The following is a 23,108-nucleotide window of genomic DNA, read 5'->3' on the forward strand; positions in this document are numbered from 1 at the left end:
GAGAGTATGAAGCCCGCTTGGAAAGATACAGTGAGCGCATCTGGACGTGTAAAAGTACCGGGAGCAGTCAGCTCACACACAAGGAGGCCTGGGAGGAGGAACAGGAAGTTGCTGAACTGTAAGTAGGAGAAGCACTGCCCTTCTAACGCTGTCTTCACATGATTAGGAAAAGGGGACTGTTAACCACAAAACAGTATTTGTATGTAAGTTTATGGGGCTTGAATTGGAATGCATTATATCGATGTACTGGTGTCTTGCCTCTTGTCATTTTGTGAGTAACACAGTATGTGGGATATACAGTTGTGCGTACACTTAACTTAGGTACGTACCAGGCTTTTGAATGTTCTTGCTGTGTACTTTTCCCTTATAAATACTCTGGGAATGTGGTTCTAAGCAAAGGAAGCTGATATAATCTAGAAGTAATACAGAGGCAGCGAATTAGCGAGAATTTTCTTTATTTTGTGGTCATTTGAAATTTAAGACAGTATTTATAGCAGCTATTGAAAAGAAATACACAGTTTGAAGATCGTTTACCTGAGTGGGATGGTTAAATGAGGTATCTTAAAAATTCTATGTGTGTTCAAAGGGTATATTTTGTCTGGGTATTTTTTCAAAGAAAATACTCAGAATTTAGACAACAGATGCTTGCAAAGATAAGCAGGAGCTAGGGATGATAAAACAGTACTTTTTTGGAAAATGAAATATAGTTGATATGCAGTATTATATGTTTCAGGTGTACAGTATGGTGATTCATAATTTTTTTAAAAAAGTTTTATTATTTGGCTGCTCTGGGTCTTAGCTGTAGCATGTGGGATCTAGCTCCCTGACCAGGGATGGAACCTGGGCCCCCTGCACTGGGAGCTCAGAGTCTTAGCCACAGGACCACCAGGGAAGTCCCTGATTGATAATTTTTAAAGGCACATGCTCTGTGTAGGGAAAGCGCAAAGTAGCCACGGTGGTAGTAGTCAGGCTCTCCTGCTCTCACCCCACGGTCTGTAAATAGATGGTTATGTAATGGCTGAGAGCATGTACAGCACTGCGCATGCGCATCACGATGGGTACCTGCTTGGGCACAGGCCACTTGGTTCTGTAAACGCATATAAGCTCCACCTGAAAAGCCCTTGCAGCTTCGTTATGGCCATGTCCACTAGGTCAGAACGGCTGCCTCACGGCTGCTGTGCCAGCCCGGAGAAATAAACATGTCTGCGGTTCCTATGGCTCCCTGAGTTTTCTTCCAGCTTCCCTGAGCACACCTTGCCTACCACGGGTTCAGCGAACAGTGAGATACAGTGAGACAACTATTTATAGTTATTATAGAAAAACAATGTCCTGTTGGAAATTCAGAGTAAAAACGTTTTCTGTGGACTTCTCATTGACTTCCCTTAATAGTATATAAACAGAGAGCATACAGTTTAGTGATCAATACCATTCTGCTCTTTTGCCTGTGTAACAGAGCACTGTCTTCACTTGAGACCTGGGCTCAGCAATGGCTCCATCACTGATTAATAATTAGTCAAGTCTGTTAACCTGGTGCCTGTTTCTTTGCTTAGGTCACTGACGTTGTTCCGTTTTGAATTAGCGTTATTTATGTTTATACCTTGATAGTATACTAGACTCCGGGTTGGCCTATCCCTTCTGTAGAGTACCAGTTAATATATTTTAGGGTTTGTGGGCCATATGGTCTCTGTCTCAACTATTCTGCTTTGATGTTGTACAGTGAAAACAGCTATTGATAATACCATAACTGAATGGGAGTGACTAGGTCCCAATAAAATTTTATTTACCAAAGAAAATACTGGTAGCAGGGTGGAGTTGGCTCATAGGCTGCTGCTGATCCCTGTAGTAGCCTGTAAACTAGAGGGCAGGTGTCATGTTTCATTTATGCTAAAATTCGTCACAGTGCCTAGGCACAACCGTTTGTACTGTAAAAGCACGTACAATTTGCTCTTTACAAAATAGAGATAATGCTACCTTCTGGATGTGTTTTTGGGTGTGTAAGAGTTCTCTTGGAATGAAAGATGGTAACCATTAACCTATAGCAAATAAAGAAAATAAAGAGTAGTAAGGGGGAGATCAGTTATTGTTGCTTATAATATGATGATGTACCTGGATAACCCAAAGACAATCAGGTGGACAGCTGTTAGGAACAGATCAGAGAATTGATGAAAATAAATTGCTCTCCTTCACACAAATGAATAAAGTACAGTGGGAATTCAGAGGTTAGCAAGACTAACTTAGAGTTGCTGGGGAGAACTCCACGAGATTTAGTGAAGTAGGTGACACTTGAAGGATAGTTGGTGCCCAGCTCCCGAGGACAGGGTAAGGTGTTTATATTTACTTCTGTGAATAATCTTTGTACCTTGCCTGTATGTGCTAAAGGACTTTTTCAGTTGACCCAAATAACTCTCTGGATAGTCTTTTCCTCATTTTCTTGGAAACTGATGACTTGTTTGTTTAGTTTGAAGGAGGAGTTCCCCGCCTGGTATGAGAAACTTGTCCTGGAAATGGTTCACCATAACACAGCCTCCTTAGAGAAGCTAGTGGATACTGCTTGGTTGGAGATCATGACCAAATACGCAGTCGGAGAAGAGTGTGACTTTGAGGTGAGCGCCTGTTTTTACTTATTTTTTTAAATGTGATTTGATTCACTAACCATATGACAAGATTATTTCTATGTGAGTAATATTGAAGTCCCCTTTACGTAATAGTATCAAATATATTTTTAAACATTTAATATTAAGTATTTTAATCACTAAATTTTAGAACTATGTAAAAGACTTTCAGCTGTTTTTAGTCCAAATCTATGGAATCTAAGGCAAAAGATTTCCATTTCCCTACAACAGTGATTGAGTTGACTTCTTTCTATATAAGTTTGTTTAATTTTCCAGCCCATTACTAGAGGATAACTGTCACTGAAGTAAATAGGTAGGATAACTATTACTATTATTAAAGGATTTACTAAAGTACATAGGTTAACTATTTGCGTAATACTAAAGCAATCCCTATATAGTCCTTTGAAAGTTTAAAATAAGATTCGTTTGTTGAAGTTCTGTATGTACTGGATACTGGGCTGGTTGCTTGTATAATATCTTACAGAATCTGCACAGAAAGGCTGAGGTGGTAAACAGGCTTAGATGTTTAAGTAGCTTGTTCAGGTTGATAGAGTGTACTAGTATGTAATGAAGTAGCTGACTGACGGTGGTCAGGACTTCTCAAAGTTTAGCCTAAATAAAATTACTTCGAGGATTTCTGAATATGCATTCTTGGGCCCTATCCCCTGAGACTTTACATGGAAGATCTAGGGTAGGACCTGAAAGTTTGCAGTTGTAACACACTCCAGGATGTGATGATATGAACACCCGGGGGACAACCACTTTGGGTAGCATCAGCTTAACCAGTGAAGATGGTTGATTTTCTCACATAGTAAGTCTTAGAAGCAGGCAGTTCCAAGTTTGGTGTAGAGGCTGTCCTTCTGCCTTTCTGTTCTGTTCTTAGTGTTTGGTTTTGTCCTTAGTTTTGTTGCCTCTTGGTTGTAAAATTGTGACTGTATTCAGAGCAAGCCAATGCTTGTCTAAGGATAGTAAGAAAATCTTTATCAGAAGCATATTCTTCCCCATTCCCTTTTATCTTTACATATTATTGACTACACCATGGCTTACATAACCGTCTTCAGCTACAAGGGGGCTAAGAAAGTGAATACTCCCTTTTTTATTCCCTCCCCTTTTTTTGAAGCCTCAAAAGAAGGAGGGAGAAAAGGAGGAGGGGGATGGCTTAGGTTAACCCAGCAGTAGCCAGGAAGTCGTCTGGTTCCAAAATTCTTGTTCTTTCCTCAGTTTACTTTGACTCCCTGTATCTCCCAGCTACTTTTTATATTTGTAATGTCTGTGGAATCATCATTGGGTTTTAATCACACACTTTATATCATTCGGTGTGCTGGCAGGAAACAGATGGTATTATTCAAATGGTGTAATTGAATTGAGTTTGAAAAAGAAACTTCAGATCACAGTCTGATCTAGGTCAAGGAAAACCAACAAGGAAAGGTTAAGTACCTCATGGCAATCAATAGTGGAGAGGCTTTACTGCGTCTAAACTCCCAAGTAAATGAGGGGAAGGGAAGGTTACTGGGACTAGGAGAGAATAATGTCATTGTAGGAAAGCGCTTGCTGTAGTGAGAAGCTACCAGCCTGCTGAGGCTGGCAGTCAGGAGGATGCCAGTGTCACCCCACTGTCAGCTTTCTCTCACCCTGTGATTTTCTGCTTATGCACCCCATGGATTGAACTCAAAACCTAGGGAGAAAGGAGCCCTTTGGTGTAGTTCATTAAGGTCAGTCTGTTTAAGCACAGAGTAATGTAGAAAAGACTGAGATGGACTTGGAGTGGCAAAAGGAAAATACTGCCAGGTGGAGGAGGAGAAGTTCCAGAAGAGGGGGAGAGGTGTGTCTATGAACGTATGAAAAGATGTTTATATTCATCAGGAATCTAGAAAGTCAAGTGGAAACCACAGTGAGATCATTTTATACACATCTGATTAGTGAATAAAGAAAAGTTAAAATAATGCCAAGTTTTGACAAGGCTGTGGAGCTGCTCATCCATTGCTAACTATTTCGGTAACTGCTTTGGTATTACTGAATACAATATGCCCTTTAACTAGGGTTTTTATTCTTAAGTATTTTCTCTTTTAATAACTGATAATGTTGAGCACCTTTTCTGCTTGTTGCTACCTTTTATTTGTGTTTCCTTTGGTGAAATGTCTGTTCAAATCTTCCTCCATTTTAAAATGTAAATTTAATTTAAATTGGATTATTTTCTTGTTTTTAAGTTGTGAGACTTATTTATATTTTCTGGATACAAATCCTTTGTTATATATATGCTTTTTTCGGTTCCAATCTAGGACTTGTATTTTTATTCTCTTAACAGTGTCTTTAGAAGAGCAGACGTTTTTAGTTTTGATGAAACCAAATAGAAAATATCTAACCATATCTATAATTATGTGTAATATAAATGTTCTAAGGTGAAAGTTGCTCAGTTGTGTCCAACTCTTTGCAACCCAGTGGGCTGTAGACCACCAGGCTCCTCTATCCATGGGATTTTCCAGGCAGGAATACTGGAGTGGGTTGCCATTTCCTTCTCCAGAGATAAATGTTTTAAAGCTTCAATTAAAAGGTAGAGATTGTCAGATTGGATAAAAAAATTTCAGAGTGAATTTAATGCAAAGAATCTAGCCAGAACAACTTTGAAAAAGTACAGCAGAAGGAGAATCCTAATCTTCTCTGGTTTTCAACCTTATTTTAAAATATTAAGATGGTATAATTCGGTATAAACATAGGCAGATACATCAGTGGAACCGAATAGCATCCAGAAATAGACACGTGTGCACACGCATGCGTGCGCACACACACACACATATAGTCTGCTGCGTTTTGATAGAGGTGGAAAGGTAATTAAAGTGAAGAAAAGATAGTCTTCAATAAATGGTTCTGGAATAATTGGATATCCGTATGTAATTGATTTTTTTTAGAAAATGGAAATTCTTGAACTTTATTTACACATATCAGGTTTGTATAGTAGTTACTGTTTGGCCTTAATATGTTGGTACATGAATTATGAACTAGATGGTGATCGTTTTATTTTTTTAAGATGTCCTATTTCAAACTAGAGGTCTGGGAAATAAGGTTGGGAAAAAAAATCACTGTACCTGGCTCCTTTAGAGTTTTCGTGTACTTTTTTGGTCAGGTGATATGGAATGCTTATCACCGTTACCTTTGGGTTTCTGGTTCTTAATTATTATCTTTGACTCTCTCCTGTCTTTTCTTATAGGTTGGGAAGGAGAAAATGCTCAAAGTGAGGATTGTTAAGATTCATCCTTTGGAGAAAGTAGATGAAGAGGCCACTGAGAAGAAATCTGATGGCTCTTGTGACTCTCCCTCAAGCGACAAAGAGAATTCTAGCCAAATCGCTCAGGACCATCAGAAGAAGGAGGCAATTGGGAAAGAAGAGGAAGGAAGGAGGGAGAGTATTAGTATGTATGATACTGTCTTTCCTTATTGAGCTGTGCAACTCTGTTTGTTTTATTATGCACAAATCTTTTTTTGAGTTCTCTAGCAACTCAGTTTGTAATTGAATTTTGTTGTTAGATAGACGTGCTTTTGTTTGTTTATGCTTTGGAAAACATACCTATACTGTCACTCAGGATTTAAATCTCCTTTCACAATTAAGGGATTGGGAAGTCATTTCCTCTAGTTGCTTAGGAATCTGTGTGCACATACCAAGCTACTCGAGATGGGAAAGAAGGTTTGCCTTCTTTTTCTTTTTAAGTTGGAATTATCTGTATAGGCATGGAAGTGGGGTGATCTGAGTAGGAGGGATAAATTCTAATCCCTGTTTCTCTTCACGTTGCCAGCCAGTGTAATGATTTTGAAGTACTTCCTTTTGTCTGTTATCTGTAACTCGCATTCCTTCTCAGATGGGCACTGCCAGAATTCTGAAGCACTATGGTGTCTAAAAGTGATTTTTAGGGACCTGGAGGCCTAACATAATGTTTTGAAAAGTTGACGAACTGAGACATTACACATTGGGAAATTTATTTATCCTCTGAGGCTTCCCTCCGCCCTCCCCCCTTTTAAAAAAATCTGTGTCAGTTAGGAATTTAACTGGGATAGATTTCTTCTATCTCTGAAGATATGAGTACTGACAGGGTTTGAATATACTGAGCTTCTTCCTCTTGACTATCAGAGGATCAAATTTTACCTCATTATGTAACTGTTACAAAGTTTGAATTAGAACATTTCATTAGAGCATTATGCTGTATGTCTTCCATTCTGTTTTGTGTCTCCTTATGTTTTGGGCGTGTGCAGATGGTTTTAAAGGGATGTCTTTTTCTTGTCCCAAGGAAACGTCTGAGACTTTTGTAATGCGTCCATCTCAGTTGTTGATGCTTCAGTTTTTTCACTCTGTATTGTTAATGCTGATATCAGTGTTTTTCAGTTTCTCTTTTCCTTCTTCTTGATACTGAAGGTTTACTTACATACCCAAGACTTGAGGTTGATAAGTGTTTTGGTTAAGTGTTGACTGATGATATGTCTTCTAACACTACTAGAATCAGATCTTTGGAAGGGACTTCCCTAATGGTCCAATGGTTAGGACTCTGCGCTTCCACCACAGAAGGCACTGGTTTGATCCCTGATCAGGAGAACTGAGATCCCTCCAAGCTAGGCCAAAAATAGAAGATCATAGAATCAGATCATCGGAATACCAGTAATGTGTTACAGCTGTTAGTTTTATTCCTTAAGCGCTGTGTACTTAGGAACCCCTAGTTTTAGACTTTGGCTTCTTTTTTAGGCTGTTATATGCCTTAGTTTAGGTTTCAGTTTTGGGATATAATGTTATTGCTAGTCTGTGGAAGAAATGGATGGTAGGCGGGCTCAGTTCAGTTCAGTTGCTTGGTCTTGTCTGACTCTTTGCGACCCTGTGGACTGCAGCATGCCAGGACTCCCTGTCCATCGCCAACTCCCGGAGTTTACTCAGACTCATGTCCATTGAGTCGGTGATGTCATCCAACCATCTCATCCTCTGTCATCCCCTTCTCTTGCTTTCAATCTTTCCCAGCATCAGGGTCTTTTCAGATGAGTCAGTTCTTCACATCAGGTGGCCAAAGTAGGCGGGCCAAAGAATGTTACAGTGTACTCCGAATGTTTTGCATTTCCATAGAAATATGATAGACAAATTCCAGTATTCAAAATGTTTTCTTACAAGGTAGCCTTCCTTCTACTTTATGGGGGGAAATGTATTAGGCAGGAACTTTTCAGCTTTGTATTCTTAACCTCACTGTTATGAATTTCTGTGTTCCTCTATCAGAAATGAACTGTCCTTCCTCTTGGTCACAATACCTGCTCTGAATTCCATTCCTTCCTGCTTTCTCAGGATTGGGTTAACTTTATTATTCTGCACTGCAGTGCTTTTGAATGGTTATTGTCAACTTATAAATGAAGTCCCATTTTCCAAAAGCAAAACATACTTTTCCTTGATCCTGTTGTTCTCTTTCTGACTTACTCATTCAAGCCAAATTTCTTGAGAATGTTGTCTCTACTTTTTGACCATCAGTTTATTCCTTATGCTGTTAACTTGTGCTTCTTTACTCCTGAAACTGTTCCTAGTAAGGTTTTAGGTGACCCCTAATTGCCAAATCCACTGCTTTCTTCTTAGTGTGCTTTATTTACTATTACATTTTACACTGCTGGTCACTCTGATTTTTTGTTTATTTAATATCAGGGTCTCCTTTTTCTCCCACTACTTTTTTTTTTTTGCTTCCTCTCCCCACTGCTGTTCTTTAGATTTTGTGTGTTTTCACATGATTTTGTTCTGCCTCCTTTTCATTTTTCAACACATCTGCTTGGTTTCTAAGGCAGAACACTGGGAAGCCTTTAGCGTCTCTCACATCTAGTTGGTTTCCAGGTCTGTCGTCTCAGCTGTTCACTTCACCATTCCTGATACATAAATTCAGATGTTTATGATTATATTTTCTGATTTCCTTTCTTCAGTCTCACCTTCACATTTTATTGATTTTCTGACTGCTGAAAGTGTTTTTTTCCTTTTCTTAATTTTTCCACATTCATTCTTTTTTCCAAAGTGTACATCTGGTTAGTTTGATCAAAAATCCTTTATTTCCCTATGCCCGTAAGACAAATTCTAATCTATTTAAGTGTTGTGCAAGGTTCGTTATAATTTATAAACCTCTACTTACCTCTTTAGTCTAATTTCTTTTTTTTGGCCATACTAGGCGGCATGTGGGATCTTAGCTTCCTGACCAGGGATTGAACCTGTGCTCCCTGCAGTGTGCCCCCTGGAATCTTAACCACTGGACCACCAGGGAAGTCCTATAATCTGATTTGTTTAAAAAAAAATTATAATGTAGATCATATTCACTTGTATCTCATTATTTGTAGTCTCTGAACAGGTCATGTTCTTTCTAGGTCTTCTCTGCCTATCTTCCAGGCTAAATTCATACTTCTCTCTTTTTGAGTATTTTTCTCCCTGTAGTAATTTTTTATATCAACCTCTATGTATTTTTCTCCTTGTATTGTAACTATTATTGACTTCTCCCATAGACTTTAGCTCCTTGAGGTAAAGGCTTTACAATTTATTTTTGGGTCCCATCACTCGGTGCCTGGTTGCAGAGTACATGTTCAGTAAAGTTACTGTTAAGGAATGAATGGGCAGAATTAAAAGAATTACTTTTTTTTCCACTAATTTTTCTGTTTATTTGACTAGATGACAGAGCACGCAGATCTCCACGAAAACTTCCTACTTCATTAAAAAAAGGAGAGAGGAAATGGGCTCCTCCAAAATTTCTGCCTCACAAATATGATGTGAAGCTACAGAATGAAGATAAGGTTAGTTGGCACTTTATATTGAGCCTCTTACACATACTAAGTATTGCTTAAGAAAGGATCAAAGAGCTAGTTTTCTCATAGAAGATGTGCTGTGTGAATGAATTTGTTTCTACAACAAATTCTGAGTGGTTTTCTGGTCTTCATAATTATGACTTTAAGTTAAATTGAATTTTCATTACTAGGAGAGCACATGCTTTTTCCTAATAGGAATTATTAGAGTGTAAGAGTAATTTGCATTTGAGCTTCAAAGTTAGTTGTCTGAAAAAAATAATCTGTTTCCAGTGGTTATGGACTTCCTGAGGAAACAGCTCTTCCCAGTTAAAAGTAGAGCTATTTGTAATAAAATAAGCTCAAAAACTGAGTTAATTCTAACCAGTGCTTTCACAAGGAATCTGTGGAGCTAATCATCTAAAATGGTAAATACCGTTTAAGTAACTTAGTACTGTGTATTACTGGTGCTGAGATATTCAATTTCCATATTTTCACATGCTCAGAATCAGGATGTATCTTTTTTTTTTAATGGAAGTATATTTGATTTACAGTGTTGTGTTAGTTTCTGATATACAGCAGTGTTCAGTTACACATACATATGTGTATTCTTTTTCATTGTAGTTTATTAAAAGATACTTCATATAATTTCCTCTGCTATACATTAGGACTTTGTTTATCTATTTTATATATAGCCGTTTGTATCTTTGGAATCAGGATGTATCTTAATATCAGTTGGCAAGAATTTTTTTCTTTGTGGTGCATAAAGTAATGTGTCTTTCATTAATAACATCTTAGATTTCATGAAACATGGCATGTTGCTTTCAGGTACTTGTATTTCTGTATGTATAAAATCTTATCATTAGAAAGTTGTGGGGCAGCTAGGGGTGAAAGGCAGCTGTACACTGGTTTTTTTATAGAAGAAGGAGCTAAGGCCTGAGAAAGCCTCTTTTAGAGTGTTGTTTCTTTTCCCCACGTCAAAATGTTGACAAGTCTTATTTCATTTTGAATCATTTGTTTTATAGTTAGTGATCTGAAGACTTAACTGCATTATCAGGGTTTCTTTATATTTTAAAATTGAATGTTAAACACAATTTATTTTACTAAATGTTTTATGTCTCATTCAGCAAGTTGGGTTGTTAAAACATTGCTAGCAAGTCTCAATCACTTCTCTAATTAATGTTTGTTTTCTTATTGATGATTGTAACTTGTTTGGTTCACATGTAGTAAGTATGGTTTACTGTGATATATGGTTTTATAGAAAAATAGAAAATACAAATAAGAAAAAAGGTATCTCTGATCCCATACTTAAAGATGATAATTGGTGAACGTAGATGTGGTTAATGGGTGGTTAGCTTTCAAATGACTCTCAAAAGTAGGACTATTCTGTATATAATATTTTGTAACTTGCTTTTTTCATTTACTGTATGAGTATCATTAAATTTTCTTCCAAAACAGTATTCTCAGGTTGTTAAGTATGTATGATAGTCACCAAGGGAGTTTATTAAAAATGCAGATTTCCAGACTTAACCACCACAAATTCTTCTGATTCAGTAGCTTTGGGATGAGGCCCAAGCATCTACATTCTAAGCGCACCCTAGATGATTCTGATAACTGTCCTGATTGAGAAACTCTTTGCCCCCTTGTCTGCATAGTGTCTATGTGGATATTTTAATTTGAAACATGAGTCCTTTATGGATATACCTTTATGTATTTTCCCTTCCTCCCCCCCACCCCCAACTTCTTTGGTAAGCAGTTGATGATGACTCTCCATTTATTTCTAAATTCTTAATAAGAGGAACTGTGAGCAATGGATATATGCATTTTTCAGACTTTGATATATGTTGACAAATTGACTAGAGATATATTAACATTCTGTCTCTGAAAAAGGTGATAACCCTATTTTATAGGTGGAATTAGGAGTTCTCTAGAGAAAGTATAGATCTTTGTTCTCCTTGGTTAATTGCTTTTGACCCCAGTATTGAGTTATTTTTCTTTGTTAATCTAGATCATCAGTAATGTGCCAGCAGACAGCTTGATTCGTACAGAACGCCCACCAAATAAGGAGATACTTCGATACTTTATACGGCACAATGCGTTACGGGCTGGTACTGGTGAAAATGCACCTTGGGTGGTAGAAGATGAATTAGTGAAGAAATACTCCCTGCCCAGCAAGTTCAGTGACTTTCTGCTTGATCCATACAAGGTAAGGCACCTTAATTTTGGACAGAAGGATAGGACAGTATTAAATGAATTTATTTTCTCTGATGGCGCCAATAGGATTAGATTTACAGTAGATTTTAAACTCTAATTTTAAATAATGAATTCAAAAATTTTTCACATGTATCTGTGTCATATAGGTGGTGATAATGGGGTTGGTAGGAGAGAGGTTGCATTGAATATCTCCTCTTCTAATATGACTTATTTTTACTGTGGTTGCATAATTAAAACAAAGAAACATTTACATGCATGTGCTTTTTGGTCTCAGATCTTTCTTGGAATGAGGTATGGTGTTGAAAATATTTTGAAAATTGATTGCTAAAAATGAAAGCTGATATTTGTATTGTCAGATAAGGTCAGACATACTGACATCTTTGAAAAGAATTAGTAGAAAATCTAACATTCCCCTCTGTTTTTTTCCCTTTAATTATCTCACTGGGTTTTCACAATATTCTGATGAAGTTATATGGTATATTTGTATTAATATTACTTTCCAGATGGGGAAACTGAGACTAGTCGAATTAGAACCAGCAGAAAGTAAATGACAGAAGCGCTAAGACATTGGCCTTGGATTTCTTATTGCCTTTTCCATCTCAGGGTTTCTTCAGTAATATTTTTTAAATGTGGGTTTTGAGGGTATTTATTTCCTTTTGTTGATAAAAATTACTTATTTACATACTGATATTTCATCTTGATCTCAGGGCCAGAATGTGATCAGGAGAGGGCTGCTGGTGCATTAAAACTAAGTCAGAATTCAGGATTTTTCTTTTTATCTCTTCCTTGTAATTATGAAAAACTAAGGATATCTTACAAGTGAGTCATGAACTAAATTATGTCAATTATCTTATGTTGATATCACTAGCAAAACTATATTGAGAAATATATATATATTTTCAAACCTTGGAAAAGACCTCCAACCGTGGTTTAGCATTACCATGTTTTCTTATTCTAGGCCAGCATGATCAAGCAAAAATAAAGAATTCTATATGAAATCATCTCTAAATGATTTTTAAGACTCTTGAATCTTTTAAGTCCTTAAATATTTTCCTCTTAAAATTTTACAGTTGTCTTTTATGTATTTTAGCTTAGTGATTCAAATAATATGAATAACATGGAATATCAAAATAATCAAATAATACGAATAACATAAAAGGTCTCTGGGTTTTATTAGGACAAAAAAACTGATCCACACTTATTGTAGGAGCCAGAGACTTAGAATTCCAGGAATTTATCTGTTGAAAAGCAACTTCTGAAGAAATTGGCTATTGTGAAATTTTCTAATGAGGGCTTAAAATATTAACTTAATGAAATTTGGCTATAATTCAGATGGAGCCTAGGGAGTACAAGCTTGTTTAGACTGAACTGCCGTAAGAAGACAGTGACTCTACTTGGAGAAATGGGGAGTCATGTAAGATAACCAGTCTACAAATCAAGAGCATAGACTTACCTTATCATGTATTTTGTGTCCCTAAAGAGTAATTTCTTATTCCCCAGTACTATTTGATATTTCACTGGTCTTTCTTTTTTGAGTTTGTATATGTTTCTTTTTCCTTTTTATAAAATCAGCTGTCTTAAGGCACAGATAAGTAGACCATGCAAGAGTGCTTTGGATCCTTTCCTGATATAAAGGAAATTTAAAATAATTCATGGAGAATTAAAGTTGATCATTTGTGATCTGCCTGTCCCAAAGGCAATGGGTTTGTGCTTGCTTCAGTAACACCTATATTAAAATCAGAACCAAAAGCAATAGGTTAAAACTTTTTTTGTCTTTGGTTTAGTAGAATTTAGTGTTTTGGGAGGCTGCTGAATACAACTACTGTAGAGAGAGATGAGGTCTGGAGAGAGGAAGCAAGTTGTGAGTAATAGTGTTAGGAAAGGACTGATGGGGAGAGCTTAAGTGGGAGAGAGAAAAATTATTTAGAAAAGTAGAATTTTTGAGTGTTATCTGAGCAGAGCCTGATACGGTGATAGGCATGTGTTTGTGGTCTTGTAAACCTTAGAACATAAATTACTTGAGATTAAGAACTGTTTTACTCATCTAATATCCTGTGATGTTTAGCGCAGGTATAATATGTACGTGGCTAGTGAATTCATTTCTTTAAGTTCTGTTCGTTGAGAAAAATGCAGCTGACAGTTGAGTTTAGGGAAAACATTTTGTAGCCCTAATGACTTGGAGGAATGATTTATAAGGCACTTGGATATAAAATAACATTCATCTAAGATGAAATCAGCCATCTCAGCTCATTTCCCTCGTGTAATACATTGCCGCTGTAGTGTTTTGTTAGTCTGTCCATAATTTTTTTTTTTTTTTTGCCTCACAGCATGCAGGGTGCATGATCTTAGTTCCATGATCAGGGATCGAACCCATACCCCCTGAAGTGGCAACACAGAGTCCTAACCAGCGGACTGCTAGGGAATTCCCTGTCTGTAACGTTTTGAACTGGTGTATTCTAGTTGGAAAGCATTCAGATAGAGACAACAAGAAGAAAATAATACTTTTTAAGACATTTGGAGTCCTAAAGTAATTTGGATTCGTTTAATATGATTCTTAATACATTTATAAAGTATTTTATTTTGAAGTAATTTCATGCAGAAAAACTGACATATACTACAAAGAATTTCTGTGTATTCTTCAAGTAGATTCCTCGAATGTTAATATTTACCACATTTTTTTTTTCTCTTCACACACATTTTTTTCTGAGACGTTGGTAGTAGGTTATAAGATAGGATGCCATTTTGCAAAATACTTGAATATGTGTTTCCTTAAAGACAAGGATATTTTCTATTAATAACTATAGTACAATTACCAAAATCAAGAAATTAGCATCAAAGCAATACTGTTACCTGATCTAGAGTTTTTTCTTTTAAGTGGCCATAATCTCAAGATTTTATTATCTTCATAATAAAACAAAATAGGAAGCTTAGAACTGAATCACTTTGGATCTTTCTCTTATGTCCTCCCAGCTCAACATGCCTGTATCTTAATAGCCAGCATTCTCTTAGATCTGCAATTGGGCTCAGTGCATTCAAGCCTCTCAAAATCTTCTTTGTGGTTTTAACCTTTCTCTGGAAAACCAGCTTAGTCTGTCCACCATAGCCACTCTGCTTCCTGTCATAACTCTTCTTTCTGTGGAGAATAGAGAGACTCCTTGCGCTTCTTGGACTGTGTCTCTTTGTGGGCTGGTGCTTGTGGCACTGACTACAGAAAGTCCAGCAGGTTTTAGGAATGGTCACCATATCTGCGAGAGTGCTGTCAGTGTGGGAAGAAGTGAGCCACAGCTTTAACTCCGATTTTGCTAATTGTCCCAATAACATCCTTTTAGCCAAACAGATTTTGTCTTGGCCCAAGTAGGATTTAACGTAGTATCATGTATTACCTTTACCTGTTACATCTCTGTAGTCTTCTCTAATGTCAGTTTTCCTTTGTCTTTTAAAAACCTTGACATTTAAAAAAATACAACTCAGTTATTTTGCATAATGCTCCTCAGTTTGAGTTTATATCCTCATGCTTAGAAATACCACAGAATTGTCGTTGTATTATTCTCAGTGAATCATGTCAGAAGGCATGTGGTATAATTTTGTCTCATTTCTAGTGAAACTTAATTATTGTATGTTTTAAAAGATATTTCTTATTTCTCCTAATAACTGAAATTTCAAGTAAGCGTTTATAGTCCTAAAATTTTTCTTTGAATAAATTTTGGTTTGTGAAGTTTGGTTATGAATTGGAGACTAGAGCTGAAGTACTTTGAAAAATAAAGTGATTTTCAGAGCACTTAAAACTATTTTATAGTAACACATTTCACACATTTGCCGATAAAAGCATCTGGAAATCAAGAGGAACCCACTCTGTGAATGTTATCTTGAAAATAAGAATCAGAATGTAGATTGCCAAAGTTTTCTAATTCAAGGTTCTTAACTGCTAACTATTAAGTTAAATTTAGCGTCTGAATGAGCTGCTATAAATATGTTTATTTTTATCTTATTAGATTTCCTTACTTGTGGTGGTGGTTTGTTCCAGATAACAGGGAACAAGTGTGGAATTGTAGATACAATTATGGAATTGTATAGCCTCTTATGTTCCTGAGACATAAATAATTTTTTCCTGTTTATCAGTTAAGAAGGGACTTTGCCAGAAAAGCTGTGATACTGCTAATCCAGGTGCCCATTCTTTTCTCCCTCTCTGTGCACTGTTCTAGTAGATTACTTTTGCTGAATGGGGGACAGGGTAGACCCTTAGCACATACGTGGTTTTATACTTTTTCAGATTCCCCCTGAGCCCAGCCATGCCGGCTCCCACTGGCTGTGGCTGCCCAGCATGCCCTATGCTGAGATGATCCAGTTACTGAAGGACTGCTCACGCGGGGAGCCGGCCTTTTGGGAGGGGGTTGGGTGAGTTAATTTCTTTCGTTTTTAAGAAAAAAAAAAAAAAAACCAACTATCTATATATATATGGTGTGGCTTGGCAAAGAAACACACCTTATAAATTAAAATGGGCTGCTGGACCATCTCATGGCTAAGCCATCCTCCCAGCTCTTTCTTGCGTAATCATTTCTGCGTAATACAGTGCTTCTAAGTAGAAGAAATTTATGCTAAATTTATGCTTGAGTGGCTTTTTGAATAAACATGTAATCAGTAAATTTAAAAGTGACCCAGTTATAATAGATCCTATTACAAGATATCTATTAAAAATGGTAAAAATGAAGTCTCATACTCATTTCCTTTTTAGTGATAAATTTTTGGAATGACTTTAGAAATCATCTGTTATCCTGCACATTAGAAAAAGCATCAGTTTGTTATGTCTATACCCTGAAGATTTTCCAAGTCTAGCTGAAGTGGATGATTAACTTTTGGAAAGCACATATTTATCTTTAATTCCTGCCAGGGTAATTTTGGGCCTTAGTCTGTGATTTGTAGGGTGGTCTCTGAAATACTGTTTTCTTTGAAGTTTTGTTGCTATTCTGCCCACAAGAAGGATGGACTCTTACATAAGTTACCTTTGCTTAATCTTTTTAACATTTTGAAATAGAGTTATGGGGAGCTAGAACAGGGAAATTCTTGCCTCTGGGGAAAATGTGCCCTGTAGTGACAGATAATGTATATATTCTATAAACTATGAAATCTTTTTATCAGCCCATACTGAGGATAATTGGGGAACAGAACGTCCAGTTTTAGTCAAGGAATGAAAACAGCCTGCTAGGGGAATGGTAACCTACAATTGCTTATAGTTCTTAAAGGGCAGATTGGCCTTTAAAATTAGAGAACTTAGCCAGAAGGATTGCTCTTTTGTAGCCCACTCATTCATTACAGGCCGTATTTCTACGTCTTCTGTGACTTAGGTTCTGTGAGTTTGTTTCTCTGATGATCATATACCCTTGATATTTAAACCCTATTTGGCATTGTAGTACAGCTTATTAAATTTTACTGTACCTGTTTTATTTACTTCTGACAAGAGCATAAGTGTTCTGTATGATCACTGAGACTTGCTTCACCATAGCCGTTTCCCTGTTGACTTTTCAAGGGTCCTGATTTCGTATTTGATGGTCTCCAGTGGTTTCCTTTTCTGTAGCCTCATCTCCCCCGTCTGTCTTCTCCACTGCCTCCAGCCTGCTTCTTCATAAGTTAGTCCTTTAAAGGCAGAGACTTGAAGTTACACTCTTCTGAGTGTCTGAGTGCCTTCTGTGTGCTTAACTGCTTTTGGTAATAGAAATCAAGTATTCTAGGAGTTACCTAGTCTTTCTCCTAATCACTTAAACCAGTAAAATTTTTTTAGATTGATGGTACTTTTTCATTGCTTGGTTATTATTTCATGTAGTTTATTTTAACTGCCAGGCTTTTCTCTCTGTAGTTATATCCTTTCAAAGTACTGAAATCAGCAGTGTTTTTGTTTTAATAAACACTGAAGTAGAAACAGTGGTATCATGACAGGTTGACTGGGTTCTAACCTGTTAAGTAATTCTGTATGATTGGGATAAGGTGGAGATCTAAAGTAAGTCCGCACACTGTCCTTGTGTCTTTTATTTTAGTCATGTTTAAGCTGAACATATGCAGGCTAGGACTAACTAGATACAGTAGAGCAAGGGAACTGTAGATTCATGCAAGGTTGATTGGAATGACTGACTGGAATTTAATCTGGGTAAAGGATGAAGAAGTGAGATTGGTAAAAATGTGATAGAATTAATGGGTTAATGAATTAACGTTTCTGCTAGGATTGAAGGATTGCGGAGTTGGGGTGCTAAAGTGAGTGAATTTGAAAGATGTGAGAAGATAATCAAGGAGAGAATTGTATGAGGTTGAAAACTTATCAGACTTGTAGTTAATAATGTATTCATGGGAATGGGTTCTTGAGGTGTGTGAAGCCCGAAGGCCAGGGATCAGGAGAGCTTCCTATTTATGAGCAGTGTTTTGTTGTTAATATACTTACTGATACTCTTAATAAGGAAATATGCTTCTGAATTTAAACAAAAATACTTAGATGGTATACTTTCTCTCATCCTAAGCACAGAATACCGCCAGTTGTAACAGAAGTTTAAAAGATAAAAATCCAAATCTGTCTCGAGCAGTAAATACTAAAATTTCTCAGATGTTGCTATCATCCAGATCAGATGTCCTTAATCCAGGTCCCATGGACTCTGAAATTGTGTACATGATTTTTGTATGTTTCCAGGGAAAGAGTTCACAGATTTCTTTAAGGTATTTAAAGGCTCAAAATCTATATGTAAGAAAGTAGTCTCATAACAGAAATGCCTAATATTATAGGTGTGTTTTTTTTTTTTTTTTTTTTTTTTTGGCCATGTGGCATGGCATGTGGGATCTCAGTTCCCTGACCAGGGATCCAGCCTGTGTCCCTGCAGTGGAAGCATGGAGTCTTAATCACTGGACCTCCAGGGACATCCTGGAGTATAGATTTTTAAGTCTTGGTGTCAGGAGAATTATGTGTTGATACGGCTAAATAAAATATTAGCTAACATTCATGGCTTTGTTTTCTCGGGGGCAGAGTGTCCATTAAGAGAATGAATATGTAGCTTTACCTGAGTGGATGGGAAGAGGGCCTTTAGGATGCTTAAATAGTATTTCTTTAAATTAGGTTTTAAAATTAATTTTACTTCTCTTCTTAAATTCTAGTATATGACTCTCAACCCATCTACTAAGAGGAAGAATACTGGATCTCCGGACAGGAAGCCCTCAAAGAAATCCAAAACAGACAACTCTTCTCTCAGTTCACCACTAAATCCTAAGTTATGGTGTCACGTACACCTGAAGAAATCCTTGAACGGCTCACCACTCAAAGTGAAGAACTCAAAGAATTCCAAATCTCCAGAGGAGCATCTGGAGGAAGTGATGAAGATGATGTCGCCCAACAAGCTACATGCCAACTTTCACATTCCTAAGAAAGGCCCACCTGGCAAGAAGTCGGGGAAGCACAGTGACAAACCTTTGAAAGCCAAGGGCAGAGGCAAAGGCATCTTGAACGGACAGAAATCCACAGGGAATTCGAAATCTCCCAAGAAGGGCCTGAAGACCCCTAAAACCAAAATGAAACAGATGACTTTGTTGGACATGGCCAAAGGCACTCAGAAGATGACTCGAGCCCCACGGAATTCCGGGGGCACCCCCAGGTCCTCTAGCAAGCCTCATAAACACCTGCCTCCCGCTGCCCTGCACCTCATCGCCTACTACAAAGAAAACAAAGACAGGGAGGACAAGAAGAGCGCTCTGTCCTGCGTGATCTCCAAGACAGCGCGTCTCCTCTCCAGCGAAGACAGAGCGCGCCTCCCGGAAGAACTGCGGGGTATTGTTCAAAAACGCTTCGAGCTTCTAGAGCACAAAAAGAGGTGGGCTTCTATGTCTGAAGAGCAGCGCAAAGAATATCTGAAAAAGAAACGAGAGGAGCTGAAAGAGAAGTTGAAGGAGAAAGCCAAGGAGCGGAGGGAGAAAGAAATGCTCGAGAGACTAGAGAAACAGAAGCGGTACGAGGACCAAGAGTTAACTGGCAAAACCCTTCCAACATTTAAATTGGTAGATACCCCCGAGGGGCTGCCCAACACACTCTTCGGGGACGTGGCCATGGTGGTGGAGTTCTTGAGCTGTTACTCCGGGTTACTCCTACCAGATGCCCAGTATCCCATCACTGCCGTGTCCCTCATGGAAGCCTTGAGCGCAGAGAAGGGTGGCTTTTTATACTTGAATAGAGTGTTGGTCATCCTCCTGCAGACCTTGTTACAAGACGAAATAGCAGAAGACTATGGTGAGCTGGGAATGAAGCTGTCGGAAATCCCTCTGACCCTGCATTCTGTGTCAGAGCTGGTTCGGCTCTGCTTGCGCAAATCTGACGTTCAGGAAGATAGTGAGGGCTCAGACGCAGATGACAATAAAGACTCTGCGTCATTCGAGGACAATGAGGTCCAAGATGAGTTCCTAGAAAAGCTGGAGACCTCTGAATTTTTTGAACTCACATCAGAAGAGAAACTGCAGATCTTGACAGCCCTCTGCCACCGGATTCTCATGACGTATTCCGTGCAGGATCACATGGAGACCAGGCAGCAGATGTCTGCAGAGCTATGGAAGGAGCGGCTTGCTGTGCTGAAGGAAGAGAATGATAAGAAGAGAGCAGAGAAGCAGAAGCGGAAAGAAATGGAAGCCCGGAACAAAGAAAATGGAAAAGAGGAGAATGGGCTAGGCAAGGCTGACAGGAAAAAAGAAGTCGTGAAGTTTGAGCCCCAGGTAGATACGGAAGCTGAAGACATGATCAGTGCTGTGAAGAGCAGACGACTGCTTGCCATTCAGGCTAAGAAGGAGCGAGAGATTCAGGAGAGAGAAATGAAAGGTAAAATCTTGTGGAAAGACGGAGGTCGCTCAGGTGTCATGGCAGTGCCTCCATGTGTCACAACTGTTCGGTTAGTTTGTGTGTGATAACCCGACCCCCCCGTGAGTAAGAGTCTACAGGAGTGTTCAGCCAGGCGTTCTGGTTGACAGGCGTAGTTTGACTTGGATTAGTGTGATGGTCGCATCTTTTCTGGCTCTAGTGAAGGACCAAATCCACAAGGAGACGTGCTGGAAGCAACATACGACTTGGGAATGGGCCAACCTGAGTTTAAACCCCACCTCTGACTTAGCTATAGTTCTTTGAGCAAGTTGTGTATCCTCATATGCTCAAGATTGCTGTAACAATTGAATGACAAAGTATTTGAAGCCCTCAGCTTGGTCACCACCTCAGATATTAATCTTTCCTTTATTAAGATGTAAGGAAATAAAAACCGGGGGCTTTCTATCACCGTTAAGTCTGAACTTAAAAAAAAAAAAAAAAAAGCTTCATTAAAAAATAATTCACACACTATACATCTCATCCATGTTTATTGTACAGTTCATTGTTTTAATATATTCACAGATATTTGTAGTCTTTATCACAATCAATTTTAGAACACTTTCATCATCTCAGAAAAATACCTCGTGCCCTTTAGTTACCATGATCCCGTCCGGCCCAGTCCTAAGCAGTCAGCCTCCATGGCCGTGTCTCTGTATCTGCCTATTCTGTTACATCATAGCAGTGGAGTTGTATATGTGGTCTCGTGTGACTAGCTTCTTTCACTTAACTGTGGTTTCAAGGTTCAGGCTATAGCATGTTCCAACACTGAATTCCTTTTTACGGTTAAATATTGTTCACTGTTCGGCTACGCCACGTTTTGTTTCTTCGTTTGTCAGTTTGGCCGTTTGTTTTGTGTTACTCTCTGGCTACAGGCGTTGCTGTACAGGTTTTTGTGGGAACATATGTTTTCATTTTTCATGGGTGTATATACCTAGGGCCCATGGCAGTGAAAGCGCCAAGTCCGAACTGCTGTACCTCCTAGGCATTTCCCTGTATTGGTTTTAAATAGATGAAATTTGTCTTAATTTTTTAAAGTAACATCTCTAGACTGATGCATTTTCCAGTTGCTTGCTGCTTTGTAAGTGTTACAATCAGTAGAGCAGTAGCATTTCTGGCATTGTAAATAGCAGTACCCTTTATTTACAGTATCAGAATTTGTGACAGTTGTGGAAAAACTTAAAAGGCAAAATTCTTGGGCTGCTTTCTTTGTTGAGGGAGATTTCTATCTAGATAGAATAAACTTAGGAATGACCACAAATAAATGGATTAAAAAATTTTTTCATCATTGACAGTGTGAACTTGAATAACTTGATAAATTGTGTTAAGTAGGCAGTAATTGCTATTATCTGCCAATGCTTCTCTGCTCTTGCTTTCTCAGTTCTTTTTTTCAAAATTCCTCAGCACTGATATACATTCTGTTTTGAAATAACTATTCTGGTCTTATTCATCCTGATCATTTTGAGGACCCTGTGGCTAGTCCTGTCAGAAAATGTTTCAGTTAATTCCACCTGAGGACTATTTTAAGGTTACATTTAAAGTTAATTGTCAATAAAATAAAGTTAATTTATTATAAAATAAATAAGACATTAAGTTTGGGAGAAAACAGATTTTACACTGAGTTGATGGCTGAGACGTCACTGAAATTCAAAGACCATAGAAGGACCAGATAGAAATTGGTGCCTTATATGTTATTTCCTAACAACAGGTCAGAATAAAGAGAAGGAAATGAAGGTTTGATGAATATCTACTTTATACCAGGCACTTTTCACTCCTTATTTAAATTTGTAAGATTCACTAGTTATTGCTTCTTTTTACCTTCAACAGTGAAACTAGAACGAGAAGCTGAAGAAGAACGAATACGAAAACACAAAGCAGCTGCTGAGAAGGCTTTCCAGGAAGGAATTGCCAAGGCGAAACTAGTCATGCGGAGGACTCCGATTGGTACAGATCGAAACCATAACCGGTGAGTTATTAAATTCAGTTTTTATCATCTCTTAGGGTTGTTATTGGAGAAAGCAATGGCACCCCACTCCAGTACTCTTGGCTGGAAAATCCCATGGACGGAGGAGCCTGGTGGGCTGCAGTCCATGGGGTCACTAAGAGTCAGACACGACTGAGCGACTTCACTTTCACTTTTCACCTTCATGCATTGGAGAAGGAAATGGCACCCCACTCGAGTGTTCTTGCCTGGAGAATCCCAGGGACGGCGGAGCCTGGTGGGCTGATCTCTGTGGGGTCGCACAGAGTCGGACCCGACTGAAGCAACTTAGTAGCAGCAGCAGGGCTGTTATAGTGTTGCTAGTTAGTATTAAGATTAGACAGGCTTCCCCGTTTGTGGATATTGGACACAGAATTGCTCATCACACATTTATTTGTATATTACTGTGCCAACTGCTAGGGTTATGAATTTAGATAAGACATGACCTTGTCCTTGAAGACTCAACAGATAGGAAGCTTTAATTGTGGTAGGAGAAATGTAATCCTAATAGAAGTCTTTAAAAATAGTAAGATATTTTAACTGCATACATTGTGTGGAACCTAAAGTAGAGAAATATTAGTAGTCATAAAAATTATAGATAGGAAGTGAATCTCAAATTCTCAAATTTTAGTATGCTGTGCTTTACTTTAGAATTTGTATCTGCTCAATG

At 38.0% G+C, this 23,108-nt stretch overlaps 1 protein-coding gene and 1 pseudogene across 1 annotated transcript in view; one reads left to right on the top strand and one right to left on the bottom strand.

The window, feature by feature from the left end:
- Window positions 1-23,108, top strand: part of BAZ1B (bromodomain adjacent to zinc finger domain 1B) — a 53,657-nt gene that overhangs the window by 9,628 nt on the left and 20,921 nt on the right. Inside the window, exons 2-8 of the mRNA XM_015103910.4 lie at window positions 2-118; window positions 2,459-2,603; window positions 5,818-6,019; window positions 9,268-9,389; window positions 11,386-11,583; window positions 18,720-20,421; window positions 22,285-22,423. Of these exons, the coding sequence (XP_014959396.2) occupies window positions 2-118; window positions 2,459-2,603; window positions 5,818-6,019; window positions 9,268-9,389; window positions 11,386-11,583; window positions 18,720-20,421; window positions 22,285-22,423 (2,625 nt within the window). The remainder of the gene's footprint in view (window position 1; window positions 119-2,458; window positions 2,604-5,817; window positions 6,020-9,267; window positions 9,390-11,385; window positions 11,584-18,719; window positions 20,422-22,284; window positions 22,424-23,108) is intronic.
- On the bottom strand, window positions 14,227-15,148 carry LOC114110637 (large ribosomal subunit protein eL42-like; annotated as a pseudogene).

Source organism: Ovis aries, chromosome 24 (assembly GCF_016772045.2).
Source record: "Ovis aries strain OAR_USU_Benz2616 breed Rambouillet chromosome 24, ARS-UI_Ramb_v3.0, whole genome shotgun sequence".
Classification (NCBI taxonomy): Eukaryota; Metazoa; Chordata; class Mammalia; order Artiodactyla; family Bovidae; genus Ovis; species Ovis aries.